This window comes from Malaya genurostris, chromosome 3 (genome assembly GCF_030247185.1).
Source record: "Malaya genurostris strain Urasoe2022 chromosome 3, Malgen_1.1, whole genome shotgun sequence".
NCBI classification, from domain to species: Eukaryota; Metazoa; Arthropoda; class Insecta; order Diptera; family Culicidae; genus Malaya; species Malaya genurostris.
This window is the reverse complement of record NC_080572.1, coordinates 203,042,942-203,062,373: the sequence shown is the minus strand read 5'-3', so window position 1 is coordinate 203,062,373 and position 19,432 is coordinate 203,042,942. Positions and strand designations below refer to the sequence as shown.

General features: G+C 38.8%; 1 protein-coding gene across 11 annotated transcripts in view; it reads left to right on the top strand.

Annotated features, from left to right (window-relative positions):
- Nucleotides 1–19,432, top strand: part of LOC131439293 (potassium voltage-gated channel protein Shab) — a 347,162-nt gene that overhangs the window by 233,439 nt on the left and 94,291 nt on the right. For 10 of the 11 annotated variants that reach the window (XM_058610141.1, XM_058610145.1, XM_058610142.1 and 7 more), the window contains 3 exons: nucleotides 2,477–3,085; nucleotides 3,381–3,785; nucleotides 3,880–4,414. In XM_058610141.1, coding sequence (XP_058466124.1) covers nucleotides 3,388–3,785; nucleotides 3,880–4,414 — 933 coding nt within the window. In that variant the 5' untranslated portion in view covers nucleotides 2,477–3,085; nucleotides 3,381–3,387. Of the gene's footprint in view, nucleotides 1–2,476; nucleotides 3,086–3,351; nucleotides 3,786–3,879; nucleotides 4,415–19,432 lie in introns of those variants that run through there. The other variant, XM_058610135.1, reaches the window with a different exon arrangement.

Genomic DNA, 19,432 nt, shown 5'->3' with positions numbered 1-19,432 from the left:
AATCATTTTTATTTTATGCAAAAACATCGTTTTACAAAGTAGGTTCGTTGGGACAGTTGTGATTTGGTAACGTAACGTAAAAAAGGTGTACTTAAACGGAGGTTATTATCTTTATTCTGAAGTGCAGAAGAAGTATACCAGTTTTACTCGTATTCACGTCATCCAGTTATGTATGTGACATTACCCACCCGCCTTTTCACATGTAGTGAAAATCTATATATATAAAAATGGATGTAATTTAGTATGTTTGTAACGCCATAAATTCGGAACCACTAAACGGATTGCCACCAAACTTGGCACTGGTACTACTCGCATTTCAGAGATGGTTTAGGGAGCATTTTTTATAGGAGAGGGAACGTAGAAAGTGTAATTAACAGGAGGGGGTCATGAAAAAATTCATATAACTTGAAAAGAATCGATACGTTTTGAAGACCATAGAAACATTTTGCATACATTAGATATGACTTTACGGGGGGGATGTAGAAAGTGGCTTTAAAAAGCGGGGTGTAATGATTGAAACGGCCCAATTCCGAAACTATTGAACGGATTGCCACCAAACTTGGCACAGATACTTTTGCTCTTCTTAGAAGGTCATAAGGGTATTTTAATGGGGGAGGGAGCGTAGTAAGTGTCCTTAACAGGGGGGGGGGGGGGGGTCATGAATAAAATTGTCTAATTTGACGAGAATCGATATTTTTTTTTAAACCATAGAAACAGTTTGCATATATTAGATATGATTATATTGGTGGTGGATGTAGCAAGTGCCTTGAAAAAGAGGGGGTGTAATGTTTGTAATGTAATAACTCTGGAACTAATTAACGGATTGCTATCAAACTTGGTACATATACTTATTGCTCTTAAAAGATAGTCATAAGGGGGAGGGAGCGCAGTAAGTGTCCTTAACAGGGGGGGAGTCATGTAAAAATGTGTCTAATTTGACAAGTATCGTTACTTTTTGAAGACCATAGGAACATTTTGCATTCCGTAGGTATGATTGTATGGGGGTTGGATGCACCTTTAAAAAGGGGGGGGGGTGTAATGTTTTTAACGGCATAACTCCAAAACTACTGAACGTATTGCAATCAAACTTGGCATAGGTACTTCTTGCTCTTCAGAAATGATCATTAGGACATTCTCAGGGGAGAGAGTGTGTAGCAAGTGTTCTTAATTTGAGGAGGCCATGTCGAAATTTATCTTATTTAAAGAGAATTGATACTTTTTAAAACCATACATACATTTTGAAAAACTCAAATATGGTTTTAAGGATATTTGTGAGGGGTGAATATAATGAGTGCCTCTAAAAAAGGAAGTTTAATGTAAAGTTTATAGAATTTTCCATAAAACAATACTTCTTGCTGAGTACAAATATTATTAGCGCTCCAGATGATCCTAAGAGCATTTTTAAGAAGAGAGTGGGAGCGGGTGGATGAAGTAAGGGTCTCATCCAGGTGAGGAGTAAGGGGGGGGGGGAGCGAAGTTCCTTAACAACTCAGTAAATTATCGCCAATTTTGGCACAGGTACTTTTTACTATTCAGAGGTGGTCACGACAAGCTTAGATATTCATGAATTCTACGAGAAACGATGCATCTTGACAAATACAGATACAAGGGTAAAGTGTTATAATATGCCCCCCTTAAGAAAATATTGAGATATTTCCAAGTGTATTGATATATTTTCCTCGAGAATGTAAGTATTTCATTGCAATACGGATGAGGGACATAATTTACAATGACTCCAATAGAAAAGATGAGAATTGATTGATATAAACACATTTTCCAAAGCGGCCACATTCTTAGTTTTTTTCGCTCGCCTCAGACATAATGCCCCAGCAGCCGTAAAATATGTCCCACAACAAATCAGTGGCATGACACACAACAAAAGACATTTTATCTCACAACAATGATGCATTATGCTTCTTGAAATGTCCACAAAGTTACTGTTTTGAGATAATCAGTATGTCAAAGAAATGGCTGATAAAACATCTATTTAGTCGAAGCAAAACCATACATCGAAAAGCTGCCAAATGAAATTTTTAGTTTTTTCATACCTTCCTGCAAACGACAACCACCAAACTTGCATAGCAGAAAGATCCTACGGAAAGATAGTGTTAGTGATAAAACTTAGGTTCAGAAAAGTCTTCAATGCTTAAGAAAGGAGAGGGGGCATTTTGGCTATCAGGGGCGCTTTATAAGACTTTCCCCTACTTTTATGTCAATGTAGATTAAAAGGTGTATTTAAGGGAGAGGGAGTACAGCAAGTGCCCCAAACATGGGAAGTGTAAGGTAAAATTGATTGAATAGCAACATAAAACTGCTCAGAGCATTACACTAAGTAGGACAACTTCGGGAATTTTATTCGGCCTTTTCTTCCCGAAACATTTCCGAGCAACGCCGGATCATTCAGCTAGTACCAAATAAGAAAAAAAGTACATGATTCTTAAATACTAATAGATTTTTTATCTTTTCGTTTCCACAGATTCACATCTCACGACCGACAAAGAATCGCCTTCAAAATCCGTCTCTGTAGTGCAACTGAAAACAAATATTACTAGTGGAGAAGATACAAGGTAGTAACTAGTCTAGAGAAGGTGCACGTAAACGTCTGCCACGAATGACGTAGCGGTCGGCTCGAAAACAAGTCTGTGTCACTATTAAGCACATCACTTGTCCCGTATCGACAGAATTTCTGGGCCATGCCAGTGACTAAGCCTGAATCACCAACATCTCTGTCTGAATTACCGCTGTCCAAGTCACCGTCGCCAGTGTCGTCCTGGTCGCTCCAAGGATCGTTCAGCTCGTTATCCACACTGTCATCGCGATCTGGTTCACCGTGTTCGTCGGTGTCGGTGTCGTTGTCACTGCTGTTCTTTCGCAGCGGTGTCCCGTTCAGGAGTAACAGGCCGACTACAATCCTGTCATTAGAGTTAGGCGAACGATTTTGTTATTCTGAGTTCGGTAGAATACACGTGTTGCTATTATCAATACTCGTACTAGTGACCGATTTCTGTTTCGTAGCGAAAAAGGATGGCAATAGGCAATCCGGTTTTATGAGTTGAATAGAGAAGATGTCTGGATTCATGTAGCGGTGAGTTTTATCTCATAGAATCGATTAGATAACTATCTACTACATTGTCAGATTTAAATTAGTATCGTTATTTTGGTGTTATAGGGCATGCCAGCTGTTCTTCCGCATAATAGATTGTTTGAACAGTTTGAATTTAACTTAGTAGACGTAAATGAAGAACAACAGTAGAAGCAAAAAGATGATTAGTTTAGTTGCAGTTAAATCAAGGCAAAACTAAAGTTCAACTGAGTGATCTCTTTATATCTTTGCGTCCTTCCTCTCTCTTACCATTGCTTTCGTATATGTGTGTAACCAGTGGCCCTATGGTGGGCGATCGCGACCGAGAGCGTGAAGCGGTGCGCTGGGAACTGGGGGAAACTACGCCACCCCCGTTTAATAATGGTGGACCGGGAACTACGATGTGCAGCGGTCCAGCAGCACCGGGTGGTAGCTTCGACGATGGAACTACCACCACAACGAACATGGGAGGCATGGGTGGAGGAGGAGCAGGAGGCAGCACTGGTGGCCTCGGTGGAGTTGGCCTACCGGGTGGTGGCGGAATGGTTGGTGGAGGAGGAACAGGAGGCGGTGGAACTTCGGGTGGCGGCGGAAGCTCGAAGGAGGTCCGCTACGCTCCGTTTCCTATACAGTCACCGACACATCCTGCCTCGGCGAGTTTTGCACAAATGTCCCAGGCACCGCTGCAGAGGGCACATTCCAGGTGAGTTATATTGTGACTGCAGTTTTTTTTTTCTTTTTTTTTGCGGAGTAACTGCATTAGATGTGTTCCTTCTCTTCCTAAATCCCTTGTTCAGATCTATGTCATCAATACCACCGGAGCCCTTCATGATCATGCGCTCGAAGGCGCTCAACCGACGTGTGCTGATTAACGTGGGTGGCGTAAAGCATGAAGTATTGTGGCGAACCCTAGAACGGCTGCCCCACACACGACTTGGAAGACTGCGCGAGTGTAACACGCACGAAGCAATATCGGAGCTATGCGATGACTACTCACTGATAGACAACGAATACTTTTTCGATAGACACCCGAAGAGTTTTAGTTCCATACTTAATTTCTATCGTACCGGGAAACTACACCTGGTAGATGAAATGTGTGTGCTGGCGTTTAGCGACGACCTCGAGTATTGGGGCGTCGATGAACTGTATCTTGAGTCCTGTTGCCAACACAAGTACCATCAACGGAAAGAACACGTCCACGAGGAAATGCGCAAGGAAGCCGAAAGTCTGCGGCAACGAGAAGAGGAAGAATTCGGAGACGGAAAATGCGCACAATATCAAAAGTATCTCTGGGAACTGCTTGAAAAGCCCAACACTAGTTTTGCTGCTAGGGTAAGTGTGATTAGTTGGCGATGTCATCGGTTAGTAAGTGTGTTTATCAGCAACGAAAACTAAACTCATCTTTCAAAATGATCAACCGAATATTTCTTTCAGGTATCAAACACAATCCCACACCGCATTGAGTTGTTCGTGTTCCGTTAAGTTATGATTTCAAAAAGACTCATTTTCCCCTTTCACCAGTCTTCGTTTACCTAGGTTCAATCCCTGTTTCGTTTCTTACTAAATTATGATGAAATCACTAGAAAACAAAAAAAACAAGAACTGTCACACTTTCAAAAGACCACTAAGTCCTCAAGCCACCACATCGCCGGGCACAGGGCTTCATGTAGTCGGGCTGTGAAGCTGTTTACTTGCACAAAGGAGCTGTGCACTACAAAAACATACGCTCCTTGTTTAGAGATGGACCGGCGTGGCCGTGTCTGTGCGCTGCTGGCAACGTGCCATAAGCAATTATTTAGAAAGCTGAGTACTACCGGTCCGGTGATCGGATTGAAAATTTCAATTTCCATGCTGCTCAGCTACTTCGCTCTAGTTAAGTGAGAACGAGAGACACACACGGTGAGAGTCACGCTGTGAATAATTTGCCTATCGCAGCGAACGAGTTATAAGGATTATTGAAATTTAATAATTTACCGATATCGATACCTCCACTGGGCAGCGCAATATTACAGGGGGTACCGCGTAGCTGAAGGAAAATTAATTTTGATAATGTGCTGCAGTGTTCCAGTGTTCCGTCGTTTGCGTTGAACACTAATAAGTGAAAACGTTTAATGAATTGGTTGCTGTTTCGGGATCATTACCTCGCACGGCGAGCAGAGTAGCATAAGATTGAAAGTAAAGTTTTTTTTAATGCAGTTCTTACAGGCTTTTAGACTTATTAGAGAGCAGTAATTTTGGGATCGATCCAATTGCATTAAATAATGGGAAATTTTCCATCATCCGATTGTTATATTGTGCCGAAGCCAAACTTATTAGCACCCACTCGATTGTCGGCATCTAATATAATTTACTTCCGAGCTCATTAAAAGCCACTTCTGATATAGCTGCATTAATTTTATAACAATACAAACTAGTGCTTGGTTTGCTTAAACACTCATTCGAAGTATTTTTGAAGGTGTTTTTGTTCTAACAAAAACGCTATCATATGATTTCTTCAGGGATTTGTTAAAAATAGTTGCTGATAGCCGTTGCGTTTGCCAAAATTTGGAAATCACTTTAGCCGTGATTCAGCGAGACACTTGTTATCAAATTTTACATCGCACAACGTCGTTATCATTAGTGAATAGCGCAATTTTTTTCTAGGAAAAAAAATCCACGATAATCGTGAAAAGAATAGCAAAGATCTGAGACTTACTAACTAATGTCGGTTTCGCTTGAGAAAACTGAAACTGACCGAGGGAAGTTTCATCAAACGAACACTTTTCACAGAGCTGTGTTGTTGTCGCACTTAGCATCGAGGGTGGGAGTAAAGCCGATATATGAATCAGGTTCGAAACTGACTCGATTTTCAGTTCGATGACGTCAAAACTAGGTTTTAAACTGGCTTCAAACAAATGAACTTGACATCAAGGATGGCTTTTATCGTATCAAAGAACGCTCACCAGCAACTCTTCACACGATTGAATCAGTGCCATCAAAGAGAGACGGATATCATCGCTACAACAAAAACCCGGCATGGATCGTTTAACATAGAATAGACACCAGTACGAGAGCGAATTTCTCTCGATGACATTTCTGAGAATCAAAGGTTAGCACGCAGCTGTGGGGATCCTCTATGAAGCAACAAACGGTCGCTTATTCTCGTTTCGCGATCCGATTCTATACAGGCAGTTGATAATTGCGATAGAATCATTTTACTATTGCCGCTTATTCTAACTATGTGCATATAACCTTTGTATAAGTTGTGTCTTTGAAAATGTCTGTGAATGCTCCACACAAAGGTTTTGAGATATTGCAACCTAGTATGAGAATCATCAAGTTGAATCATCGATTCGATTTTCAGCGATAATTGTCAACTTGCGATTCTCTCTTGGGAAATTCCACACAGCAACGATCATTATCAGACTGTAAATTTTTTAAGGGCCGTGAACTACTCAGAGTATGAAGTGGAGCGAAGAAATGTAGAAAAATTCTCTCGCGGTTCATGCATTGAGAGACTCGAGCTTTTGTAGCATCTTCTACCGGATTGAAAATGTTGTATACAATATAGATAGCAATATAGCAGCTTCTGTCAAATTCTCGGCAATCACCAACACTGCTCTCAGCTCCACTTGCAAATTGTGAAAACGAGAGTCATGTTCAATGAACAGTAGTTTCAAAATTGTGTTCTTTCATTCATTTACTGTTTCAGTCATTTTCGGTTTTCAGTGTAAACCGAGTACTGTGCAGTGTCGATATTCAACTGAAGCTTCGAGAATCGATAATGACAGAAAACGGTTCACAATGGCTTTTACCTGTTGGTGTTCGTATCTATAGTAGTTTTGGACCACTAAGAGGTTTTAGGGTGTAATTACTTAAATTTTTCATATTTTAGACTCTTTATAACCAAACGTCACAGATTTTCATTATAACGATGAAAGAATGAGAATTGAAATAGGACTCTCTGCAGTTAACATTGATACTCTCTTTGTTTTCAATCAGAGACGAACAAGCTTTGCACTAGGTGAAACACCATTTCGTGTAACTGAGTAGCCACAAGTAAGCGTGTAAACTGGATAAACATTGTTTGTCGCTTAACGTCAGTGGTTTATTTACATGTTCGTTCCAACTCAAATTCGTGTTACTGAAGTTGTAAACAAACCTGATTGATAGCTGTCAAAGATTTCCGGTATCGAGTATTTCGCGAGAAAGAAGGAATTTTTATCAGTACTTTGACGGCGAGGTTTTCGCTGGTAGTCCAGTGAAAAGAAAGTCCATTGGACTTTACACGAAAATTAACTAGTAATATAGCCTAAGTTGGTTGTGGCATCAATCTCAAGTGAAGTCTCGCCAACCAGGAGGAAGGAGAAGAATAATATAGCTGTCAAGCATGAACTTTGTTTATTCGTAACGCCATCTTGTAAAACATAATTGGTGTTTACCGGTAAATTGGTTAAGGCCATCGTCCAAGTACCATGCGCGCGGGTTTTATGAAACTTTCGATGGAAATTTAGAAAAATTTGACAAAACCAAAAACATACAGACCTTTGAAATACTTTTATCTATCTACAGGATGAAAATGGCTGGAAAATTCGGAGGATTTTCCGAGTCTTATCAAAAATAGCTCTGGAAAATGAGTGTTTTTGTGATCTTTCACAATTATCTGGAAAAATAATGCGATGACATAAATTTTTTTTTCAAATAAACCTTATGATGGATACAAAGATTACATTTGGACACATTTTTGGAAAACCTTTTCACGCTTTTCAAAGAAAATTCACGAATTTCAAAAATTTCCACGAATTTCAAAAATTTCCACGAAATCGGTTATATGAAATTCGTTGATTTTTCATGAAAAGCGTGAAAAGGTTTTCCAAAAATGTTTCCGAATGTGATCCTTGTTGCCAGCATAAAGTTTTCTCGAAAAAAAATTTCATTCCATCGAATTATTTTTTCAAATAATTGTGAAAAATTACAAAAAAAGCTCATTTTTTCAGTGCCATTTTTGATAAGACTCGGAAAATCCTCCGAATTTTCCAGCCATTTTCACCCTGTAGATAGATAAAAGTATTTCAAAAATCTGTATGTTTTTGGTTTTGTCAAATTTTTCAAAATTTCCATCGAAAATTTCCTAAAACCACCCGCGCGTTGACAGCAGTAATAAAAGGTACAGCAGTATGAAAACGTCATTTTTTGCAGAGAGTTCGATTGAAAATTACTTGCATAGATTTCTACAGCTAAGATTGGCAATCAAATTTTGGTGTGTATGTGAAAATCAGTAGGAATTGAGTGAGTAATCCATAACTCGATTAATTTTTTACTATTTTTTGTTAGATTTTTTAAATTATTCGATTAGTTTAGTACTCTAATACTAGTCGATCAAATATCAGGCGATTATCTGTGTGGAAACTAACCCGAATTATCAAAACTCTTATGAATCCATCCATACTTTCTCTTCTGAAGAAATATTGCTTTGTAGAAATGTGAAAGCCAATGGAGTTTTAATAATATCACAGACAAAAAAAATAACTTTTGAATGACTTTTTGAAAAACATTTTTGACTAATTTAAAGAACCATCCATGCCAAAAACAGCCCAAATCATTCTCTCATTGCCAAATAAATTTTCATTTTTTTTTGCTGTGAATCCCGATTGATCAAAATTAATCGGAGATAGCAATCAACAGAATTATCTGAGTTTGTTCATATTTGCTATGTTTTGGATCAAAGTAATTTCGGCAATACTTCACTGACCATCGCTCCTTACCATATTGGGTGAGCAACGATAGAGTAGCCGTCAATTTCAACTCACCATACGCATATTCAAACATGTATGGAGTACCAAAAACCCGGATACGTAGTGGCATTCATATAGGACAGTTACATATCCGATGATATGAAGCACCGTAATCGCATTCACACAAATAACACGAATAATACTCAGCACGCTGAATAGTAGCCATGTGATACTTAAATTTGCAATGTCCAGTCAGAGCTCTGGCCAGAATCTTGCAATTATGCTTGGAAAAAATGCCACATGTTCAGATAAAAATCTAGTAAAAATGCTGAAGTCTGACTGCAAGTTTGTAAGCTGTACCTGACATGCTTCGATGCAGCCAACTTACACGAGATAGTTGATGACTGACAATTTCCAGTATCAGAATTTGCAACGGCGTGTGCATCATCAATCTTGTGAGGTCCGGCAATTGATGGCTTTAGATCCACTGGAATTCACATAATATGAAGAATATGAAGTCATCGCTCGGTCAAAACTGATTATACGGCAAATATGCCGAAAAATAAACGTACTTTCTATCTATGCCTTCAATTAGTCAGTCTAACTGTGACACGGAGTTTTAAGCTCCTCAAGGGCAAAACTCACAAATGTACTGCTTACGACTGCTTTTTTGAGACTCCTGCAGTCATTCAGTCATCGGCACGGAAATACACCTTGACTTGCGAGCTCCGTTTTAGTGGCCTTTTACGACATGAAACAGAAAACAAGTGGATCAATTCTTGGTTGAAATTATACCGCCGGATGTCACTCGGCTTACCTGTTTGGTGGACTGGTTTGGTCGGTACAAGTGAACCGTAGTGTTATTCTTAGCCAGTTGAGAACCGCTACCGACACTACCCGGCTTTCTAGGCTGCTCAGAAAGAGAAGTTGACATTGAAGATCAGTTTACATTGGTGGCCGATACAGAACGGTTTGCTAAATCAGTACAAAAATCATTTTTGTATTGCCAAGTAAACTTTCAAGCTATGGGAATCCAAAAGAGCTCTTGAACTGTTATATTCTGCTTTAGAAAATGTTATAAATGTATTACCTCACCTTTGTCAATACATAAAATGCACCAGGATTAGTTAGTCGCCTGTTCGAGGTGCAACCTATTAAAAGCAAAATGAACATCGTTAGCAAATGTAATTAATTACAAGCTCACTCAGTTTCCGTCACGGCTTGCGCGGTACCTTCATGAATAATGACGCTCTCCACAAGAACCACCGTTTCCTCATACCTAGCGAACATTTCTTTGGTTAAGTGGCCTATTAGAGCACCACTCCCAGAGAGAATCATTTTTTTCGCTATCGGAAGTGTTAAAACGCACTTCCGTTCTTTTATTTTCCAATTGTGCGTCAACTCGTTCTTTTTCTTTTTTTTTGCACCAGGTGGTAACTCTAACAGACGTTGCCTGGTACCCAGTCCAATTTCAACTCTGAACATTAATCATTAGTGTAAGTCATCGTGAACCCTACCTTACGTTCGAAACAGTAAGAAGTAAGGAACAAAAACACGGCACGGCATTAAATCGAATGAAAATGAAAGGCATTTTTCCATCTAGGTCAAGTGGAAGTGTGACACCTTCATCGTTTTCTTGTGCTTTGGAAATAGAGCCCTGCAGTTCGCTATTCACCACTGACATAACCACATTATTTACTTATATTTTCTTTCAGCCGCACATCCTTCAGTTAGAGCATCAAACCCACTGCTCACTGAAATAAATGAGTACTTTGAAGGCAAACACATCTCTTCACTTTTATTTCCTCGTACAACATAGCAATTACACCTACCAAAGCACTTCACGTGAACTTTACTGATTCCTATTCTTGGATAGATTTGAAATCCGGACGCTTGCGTTCCTACCGAGGCAAATACATGAATACACATTAGTTCTTAAAATTACGCAAGGGTCGAGAATTCAAAACCAGCTAAAAGTAGGATCAGATTGTATCAAAACAAAACGAACCAGACCGACTTTCGGCGACTTTGACGCTTAACGAACAAACGAAAACAACGACTCAACTGTACATAAATTATATAAAGCAAACTTTTTCCACTTTGTTCAATTCATACAACCGATCTCGATGTTCTCAAATATGCAAACACTTTCGCTTACCATTTTCACTTTCGTTCGATTCGAACATTTATCAAATCACTGCCGCCACCGTGGAAGCTCTGTAACTTTTTTTTTCCGGAAGCCAATGACTCCCCTTTTTCGTTCTGGTTTTGACAGTCTTCGGTTGTACATAAAAGTGGCTCACATTTTTCTTCACTTTTTCTTTCGCAAAACTATGTAAGAATATATGCCGCCACCACACCCTTGTTTCCGGTTTGTTTGTTTTTTTTTCTATTTTCATTTCCCTGTTATCTTATCATCGTTCCGCGAAAAAAAGCGTTTCATAAAAATGCCTTCTTCGTAGCTGCGTGGAAACAATACAACACACGGTACAGTTGGCAACTGCTATGGGAAATCGAAACTTTTCGGACTAATATGACAGGAATAATATGGACACCCTTCGCAACAGGATGACTCCCGTATGCCGGTTTGGCTATTCATGTCAGACAAGGCGTTGTTTATGGTAGCCAAACTATCAAATTTCTTTATCTGGGAACCGGTCTTTTCATATCCCCTCCCCGCAAAACGAAGGGGATTTCTCTTTAGGAAAGATCGGAATGTTACCATGGATGAAATTTGAGATGCTTTGTCGGTTTGATTGCGATTCTAACGACCTTCAAAAAAAGGTGGTTTGTCCACACGTTTAGTAAGATGGAGCTTAACTTCGAAATTTTCATCCTACAGCATTGTTTCGAACGGCACATCATTTAAAAAGATTTTCGTTACAACGGATTTGAAGCAATAGTGGTTAAGAGATTGAACCTTCAACAGCGAGAACTATTTTCAGATATTATTAATTTTGAAGTAGCAATAATTGAAATATAATACGAAAAACATCTTCAGTTGTTGTCTCAACAATAATAGATGCATTCACTACTATTCACAAACGGAGCACATAACAGTTGTTGTACTTTGAATTACAGACAAAAACGACTAAAAGTAAACGATACTCTCAGTCCCGCTCCGAATTTGTTAAAACGACATCCATTTTCAGTCGACAACACAGGCGAAACTGTAACTACAGGACCGTGATTTCTTGTTCGCTTCACCTTACATTCGTTTTCGACCTTGAACGTAGAACGCGTATTAGCAGTTTCGATATTCAACCAATGCTTCGTGAATTGATAGTGATAAAAATCGATTTTTTCAAATTCACCTTTCTTAAAATTATTTGCTTCCTAAAGATTTCTTGGATGTAGTAACGTTAATTTGTCGTATTTAGAACACTTATTGCGTTGCATTGTGACGATGGCCTTGCACGCTGATATCATCATTTTTTCTGTTGGTTGACTGAGAAGAGATGCTTAGGAAATGGTATTGGAAATTGATACCAGTCCAACTCAAATTAAATACACGGAAGTATAAAAGGCAAGAAAGAGAAGAAATTTCGATGATGTACCTACTTAACAGAAGGACGACGACTCATCATACTCTTCAATTGATGTCACGTAGTTACTTGTTTGGCTAGAGTTTGCTTTAAGCAGTAAATTTTGATAGCTAGAGAAAAAACTTTTAGTTTTTATAGAAAAAAAACTCTCAGTTGCCATTAAAAACATTATTTACAAAGCAAAACATAGAAACGACTTCACTGATACTCAACATGCTACCTCTCGTGTTGAAATGTTTTTAAATACGGCCACGTTGATTTCTTCTACTTTCCGGGACATCATTCACTAATTCCTTCTCCACTATCAGATAACTTCCACCCTTCGAAAGACTAGCATTGTATAATCCAGCATAAAGAAATCGTAGATCGCCTCTGCCCAGTGACTGCGGAAAGCAACCAGACTCTGAAAAATAAAAGAGCCTCCATTTACATACAAAACGATGTGATGCATAATTTTCATATCAAAAATAGAAGAAAATGATAAAATTCTCACATATAATGAAAGAAAATGATAATTTTTGGTCTGTAGTATTAAATTCGACTGGTTTTCGTTGAATTAAATGAAGAGTGGACATTTAAATTCGATTGAACTCCCCCACAGACGATATTTCACTTTCGTCTTGTCGTAGGGTAACGAATTTTTTTTAAGCAAAAGACGAAAATGTTTTGGCTCACTTCTTTTATTTAGAAAAATATAATTCACGAACGCGATATTAAATTCGAATGTGAAACTGTTATCCATCCATTAAAAATATGATGAATCACGGCTCAGTTCGCAAAAAACGAAGCATCGCACAAAGAGGAAAGCGCACTTCTTCTCAGTGTTGAATAGATAGCATTTGAGTGTGTGCTTGTGGTTAAAGCAGCTGACGCGAGTGAAACACATTCTCTTCGCATGAATCGCTCTCACGCGCTCTCGTCTAAATACACCCAAGTGACCACTGGCGCGTGATGGTGAGCGAATACTTCTGTGAACTTCAATTAATAGAGAGTAGATCTGGCCTTGCTATGAAAAATTTGCAAGGAAAACCGAAATTTTTAAGATAAATTGTTTTTTTTGCTGATTTTGCGTGTCCACGCTTCTTCTACGCAAACCATACAGCAGAGTGCTCACCGGCGTGTACACCTCTTTGAAAGTATCTGCATCCACCTCAGAGAATTTATTAGCTAATGCTCTAGCACTTAGGTGCGATTCAGTGGAGGAGGTAAAAGGAAATAAACAAACGCACTCATGATGCGTGCACACTTTAAACAACAGTGGTGTATAAATGTGAAAGAGAAGAGCTCTCGTTGAAGTTGTCAGTGCGAGGGGAGAAATTTTGCTTGCTCTTCGTCACACAGAGGAGATGGACATCTCTGCCTGTTATCTCGGAGCAACAGCAATTGACACATCCGTATTTAATGAGTAAATAAATACTTATCCCAAAAAAGAAAAGCGGAAAAAATAACGATTTATTTTTCCACATACACAGAAAGAAATAGTGAAATTTACACGAGATGTAAATCAATAGTAACATGGAATAGACATGGCTTGAATCGAAATTTTGATTGAAAACCTTCATCGATGCAAAACTAAATTGAATTGCATTGAATTTTCAATGAATATAACTGTATCTTTCAATTAACGCTTATTGTGCGATTAAATTGTATTGAAACGTACAGAATTGTGAAGTATTTTTATGTTTAATTACCTGCTCCAAATATGTGCATGAAAATAGATGTAAATTCACAAAAAAATTTTATCTGTGTAATCTTTTTTCGGCTTTTATCAACTCGTCCAAGAATACGTTTTCTTGAAGTCTGCAAAAAAGCCCTCAGTGACGATCCTCTTATTCGTCTCGAATCTATTCTCGGCCAGTAGCAAAACAAAGGCTGCAACTCGTAGAGCGAAAAGACCAATTGTGCCATGGCAAGATCGGAAGTGTAAGCTAGTGTGTTGTATCAATGGAACTTCACCGAACCGAGCCATCGACGTCGATTTAATAAGTCGGTATAGTAGAGTGCATCACACCGTGTGAAGGCCAAAAAAGACTAAAATAAATCCGAACATCGGCCGCATCGCACACGAAAGCTTACATTGTGTATCGTTAGAACAAAAGAGTTTGGATATACCAAAGTAAGAAGCACGACGTATACCTGATACTCAAGGGACGGAATATATCGGGATTAGATTTTCAACCCGAAACATAGGGCCAGAGTTTTTTTTTGACCCTAAGAGGTGAATAACCTTAAGGTTAAAGCCTCTATGGTCGAAACAAAAAAATCGCTACAATCGGGTCGATATCGTGCTCAATCGGTCCAATAATCGAGCCGATGCGGGTCGACAAAATCCACTAGATATCTTCTTTCTAGTCGATCAAACTGTTTTCGTCTTCTGCGGAGCACGTTCGTCGGATTCATTTCGACAACGTTGGCTAAAGAACACAAAAACACATCTTCTATGTAATCTACCGGTTACACTTGTTTTTCGGTGTGAACTAACTCGAAATACATACCAGTATAGAATAGAATGCGCCGTTACTTTTAAGATGTTTACAGTCTTATGTATATAAACATGCATTCCCACATGAGATCGTAATTTTTTCACGTTTACCTCCGTAATGGTCATTATCAAGGCACGGAAGAAGAAAAATGACCACGACAAGACGCATTCAACTGTTATTTCATTTCGTGTTTTCTCTTCCAAAAACTAGAAACAAATTACCGAACCGACCGGCATACTTGCTTTCAAAAAACTAACGACAGGAATCGACGGATACTTTAGCAGAAGGCTGTGCAATGGAAAAACTCGTTCGTAATAGCAGCGCCATCTCGGGGTAGGACCGTCTCCTTTCACTTAGGCTACATGTGTTCGATTCTCAATCCCGTGCATAGGGTCAGGAACTTTTTCTGACCCGAGAGGCAAATTAACGGTCGGCGAGGTTTGCTGTAGTGTCCTACGAAAGCTCCTGTAGCAATGCGGTCCTCAGTATGGTGATTAAAGTTCTCTCTCAACCAACTGGGAAACGCTAACTTCAAACGACTATCTAAGTTTAGAGCATGTTCAGCGACTTGAAGTATTAACAAATTGGGTAAAAGAACTAAAACTGAAATAAATGTATCTCCAGCAAGCCGTTTTAGTTTTATTAAATGGTACAGTTCTACTGTCAAACTTTAAACTGCTATACTCTGGTGTTCTTTTTTATATACTTGAACACAAGTAAAAGGCTACTGTGATTGCTAGATTTGTTTTTGTTATCATTTACAAATTTGAATTTTAAAACTGGCATAAGTTATGCATCTAGAGCATGCTCTCAGGGTGTATTCAGTAATGTTCTAGTTCTAGATGCATAATTTATGTCAGTTTTAAAATTTAAATCTGGATATCATAACATGAAAAACTGGCAGCCACAGCAGCGTTTCACTCGTAGCGTATGCCAGTTTTGAATTTGACAGAAGAACTGTTCGAATAAATTAAACAAAAACGGCATGCTGGGGATACGTTTTTTCCAGTTTCAGTTCTATTATAAATCTTCCATATGAAACTTCCAGTTACTGAATTTGCTGTCAGTAAGTCGTTTTAGTTTTATATTTTTGAACAGTTCTAATGTCAGATTTAAAACTAGTATACACTTTCGTTTTATTCAATCTATATTTGAAACACGCTCCTGGGATTGCAAAGTTTTCTGGTAATATTTTCCAAGTTCAAATGTTAGAACTGTCATCAATTGTGCATTTAGCACTACTACATTCCTGAATGGGATTTTAAGCTACTTTGAAAAGGAAGTTGAGATAAAAAAAATCAACTTCCATGGATGTCTGAGCAGTAGCTGAATACAATAACGAGTTTATATAATTAATTTGATCATATATAAAATAAACTTCTCCCCTCGAATCGTTGGAAATGTTTACTTTACTCGTTTATTGTAAGTTAATTAGACTATTAAAACTTCATTTAAAGTCTGATTTGAGAACTGATAAAATTTTTACAAATGATAAACATTTTGGAATGTCAATCTATTGCAAAAAAATGCAGAAGCTAGTGAGTATTCGTCAACGTCGTCTTCCGGCAGTATCGATTTGTTTTTATTACCTATTATCATATACAATTACAAAGATTATTCAAATCCCAGCTACGATTCATGGTCATTCGAGATAGAAGAATACTCCCAGCATTTAGCTTACTTTCACTGTGAGATACTGAACTTCGATAATTGCTATGTTTTGCAACATGACCTATTGACACTTGAAGATGACTTACCTGTACCGAGTTGCCGAAACTCCACCAAACATTGAACACATCTACAATCACAACTGTACGATCATACTTCCTCCCCCGAAGACACCCGCTCAAAAGCTACGGCGATAATTATTATGTTTTGATTTTGATGATCCCGAACAATCAGAGCTTTGATTTCTTCCATTTCAGACGTCCTCCTGAAGCTTTGAACAGTACTGCTCTCTCCGGAACATTTTATGTTTCAGTTCGTTCTACCTACCGATACGGAGAGACGTTTCCTAATTCTGAGTTTTTTTGTTTTTTGTTTTACCACCATTAAACTCCGCGACCTTCCAACCACCACCCAACGGTTCGCGGGAAGGCCATCATTGTTTGCATCCACATTCCCCAACAGTTTACATTTGTAACCGATAGTACATCAAACAACACTCACCGAACGACTCACTAAACCACCAAACACATCGGAAAAATTGCCCCGCAGCAAATCTTGAACAGTTATTAATTACCCCAATCAGATCTTCCAGCCGTCATCCGTAATCTGCTTTTGTTCTATCTCATTTAACACTCGGCTGGCTGAACTGCACCATCGTGCAGGCATCATGTGTTGTTTACGTTGGTTCTGAATTACTTTTCCCATTTGTTCATTTCCCGATTTTCCGTCCATTCCTTTTTGATTATTTAACATATTCGTTCCGCAAAAGTAGCATCACAATTCGATGTTATTTTTTTTATTTATATACGGTCCTTCAGTTTTTACTACTTTTCTGTGCCGATTAACGTTCATGTATGTAATCATTTATCGCTAAACTGCCGAACGTTCAGTGGTGTGCGAAAACGCAAAACACATCCCACAATACCGTTGAAGACAATCAACGAACCAGTCAGCTGAAGCTGGCAAATTTTCCAACCCTCGCGTCGTACGTGCATTGAGCGGTTCGTTGAGTATTTTCAATCAGCCTGCTGTGGAAAATTTGACATCTCCTCACTACGCCGTTCGTTTATCGTCTTCGACCGCCTCCTGAACGTCGCTCGATGGTTGATGTCGTCAAAGTGTTGAATATCGTGTCGTAACCATGGAGCGTATACGATAGCGGAAAAATTTTGTTGTGTGGTGACTTCTAAACGTGGTCAAAATTTGAGCGTTCAAGATCCCGCAAGACAGGGTTTCGGCGCTCACTGCTATATCGACTGTGTTGATTAATATGGTTTACAAGTACACCGCTGTGATGTTCAATGTGTCGTTCGTCATTCACGTCATCATTCTCTTACTCTTATGTCATCTACTAATTTCACTTAACCATGCAACTAATTACACATCTCGTATCAACATAATAACTGTAAAACAAACTGTAATATTTATTTCGGAATGGGCAAATGCGATATAACCAGGCGGCAGGGGTGCTGTAGAATCCTCGATATGAAAAAAAAACACTTAACGACCGATGAAATCCGGGGAGAAGCACCAACAGCTGTGGGCAGGTAGTTTCCTGCTAAAAAAACGCAGGAAGTTAACTGCCCATCATACTGCGGGGTGCTTCTCTCGATCCAACACCTAAAACAACAAAATAACAATCCCACGGAGTCGGATTTCACTGCGTTTCCTAGCAGCAAAAGTTTCATTCCTTGAGAATCGTCTACCGTCGAAAGGGAGTCAATCCAAATGAACCCAGTAACATTTGTTGTGCACTGATAAAAAACAATAGTAGGTTTATTAAAAAACGTGATCCCCTCTTCCAGTAACAAACTGTTCCATTTTCAGTTTATTTCCAAATTTTTCACCTACTTAAAGTTTCATCGGCGACCGTTTGTTTGAAATGTCCCTCTCTTTATAACCGTAGTGATTCCATAGTACAAAATTAATCCTTTTTTAATTACCACCTAGGAAAGTTGCATCCCCATTTTGATATGTTACTTTGTTTTGGTGTTGAATTGATTCACTAATCACGTGTAATATACTTTTGTTCGTAAGACTCGTACCATTTTCCACTAAATAGATTTAACTAGTGCAAGATCAAGTACCACTGACTGTGTGTGTGTTCATTGGTAAGTTTACTTTGCGTTTAATGTGATGTTTCTAAAGAACAACACTCGTCAAAGTTCTGGAAATTTTTCTCTCTCTCTCTTTTCATTATCGTTACTTTTGTTGTTGTTTCCTGGTTCCAAAGTAGACTGGCGAGAAAGATTTCTAGTAGTTCCACTAAGCTGCCATTTGGCAATTTCTGGCCCAGGTTCTTTAGTAGCCTACCTTAGATCTTGTCTTTTGGTGATGCATAGCAGCATACAACACACACATAATACTCATAACGTAACAAAGAAAAATCAAAATACATTCGCAGTAGACGACGGAATTAGCCTCCCTGAATGAACAACGCCACCCCTACAGATGTATTCTGCTTTTGTAGAACAGCACTCCTCTGGTGTTCGGTTCGTGTAGGTATAACTTAAGGATGAGGCCCCTCTTGCACTTCCTGCTCAGAATCAAACCGGTAACCGCTGGTTGTTACAGTTAGCTAACCAGTGTCAATCCCTCAACTACCCGATGAACCAGCTTCAAACCAGCTTTTTCATTACAATAATCAGCCTTGTAAATAACCGATTAGGTATACTCTTGTACATTCAGTTTCAAATAACCGTTCCATCCCATACAGGATCACTCGAATCTGTAAAAAAAATCTGTAAATTCGAAAATGTAGCATCTCGGAATCTGAGGCTAAGTTTAAAGTTAAAAAACGAACAAAAATTGAGTTACTAAAGATAATTTTGATTTTCTTTAACCAACCACGCAAGTTTCATTATCGGTTCGATAGTTCTGTTCCCTGACTGCTTTACCGATTGCATTTCCAGTAACGCAATTTGAAGCTTCCAACCCGAA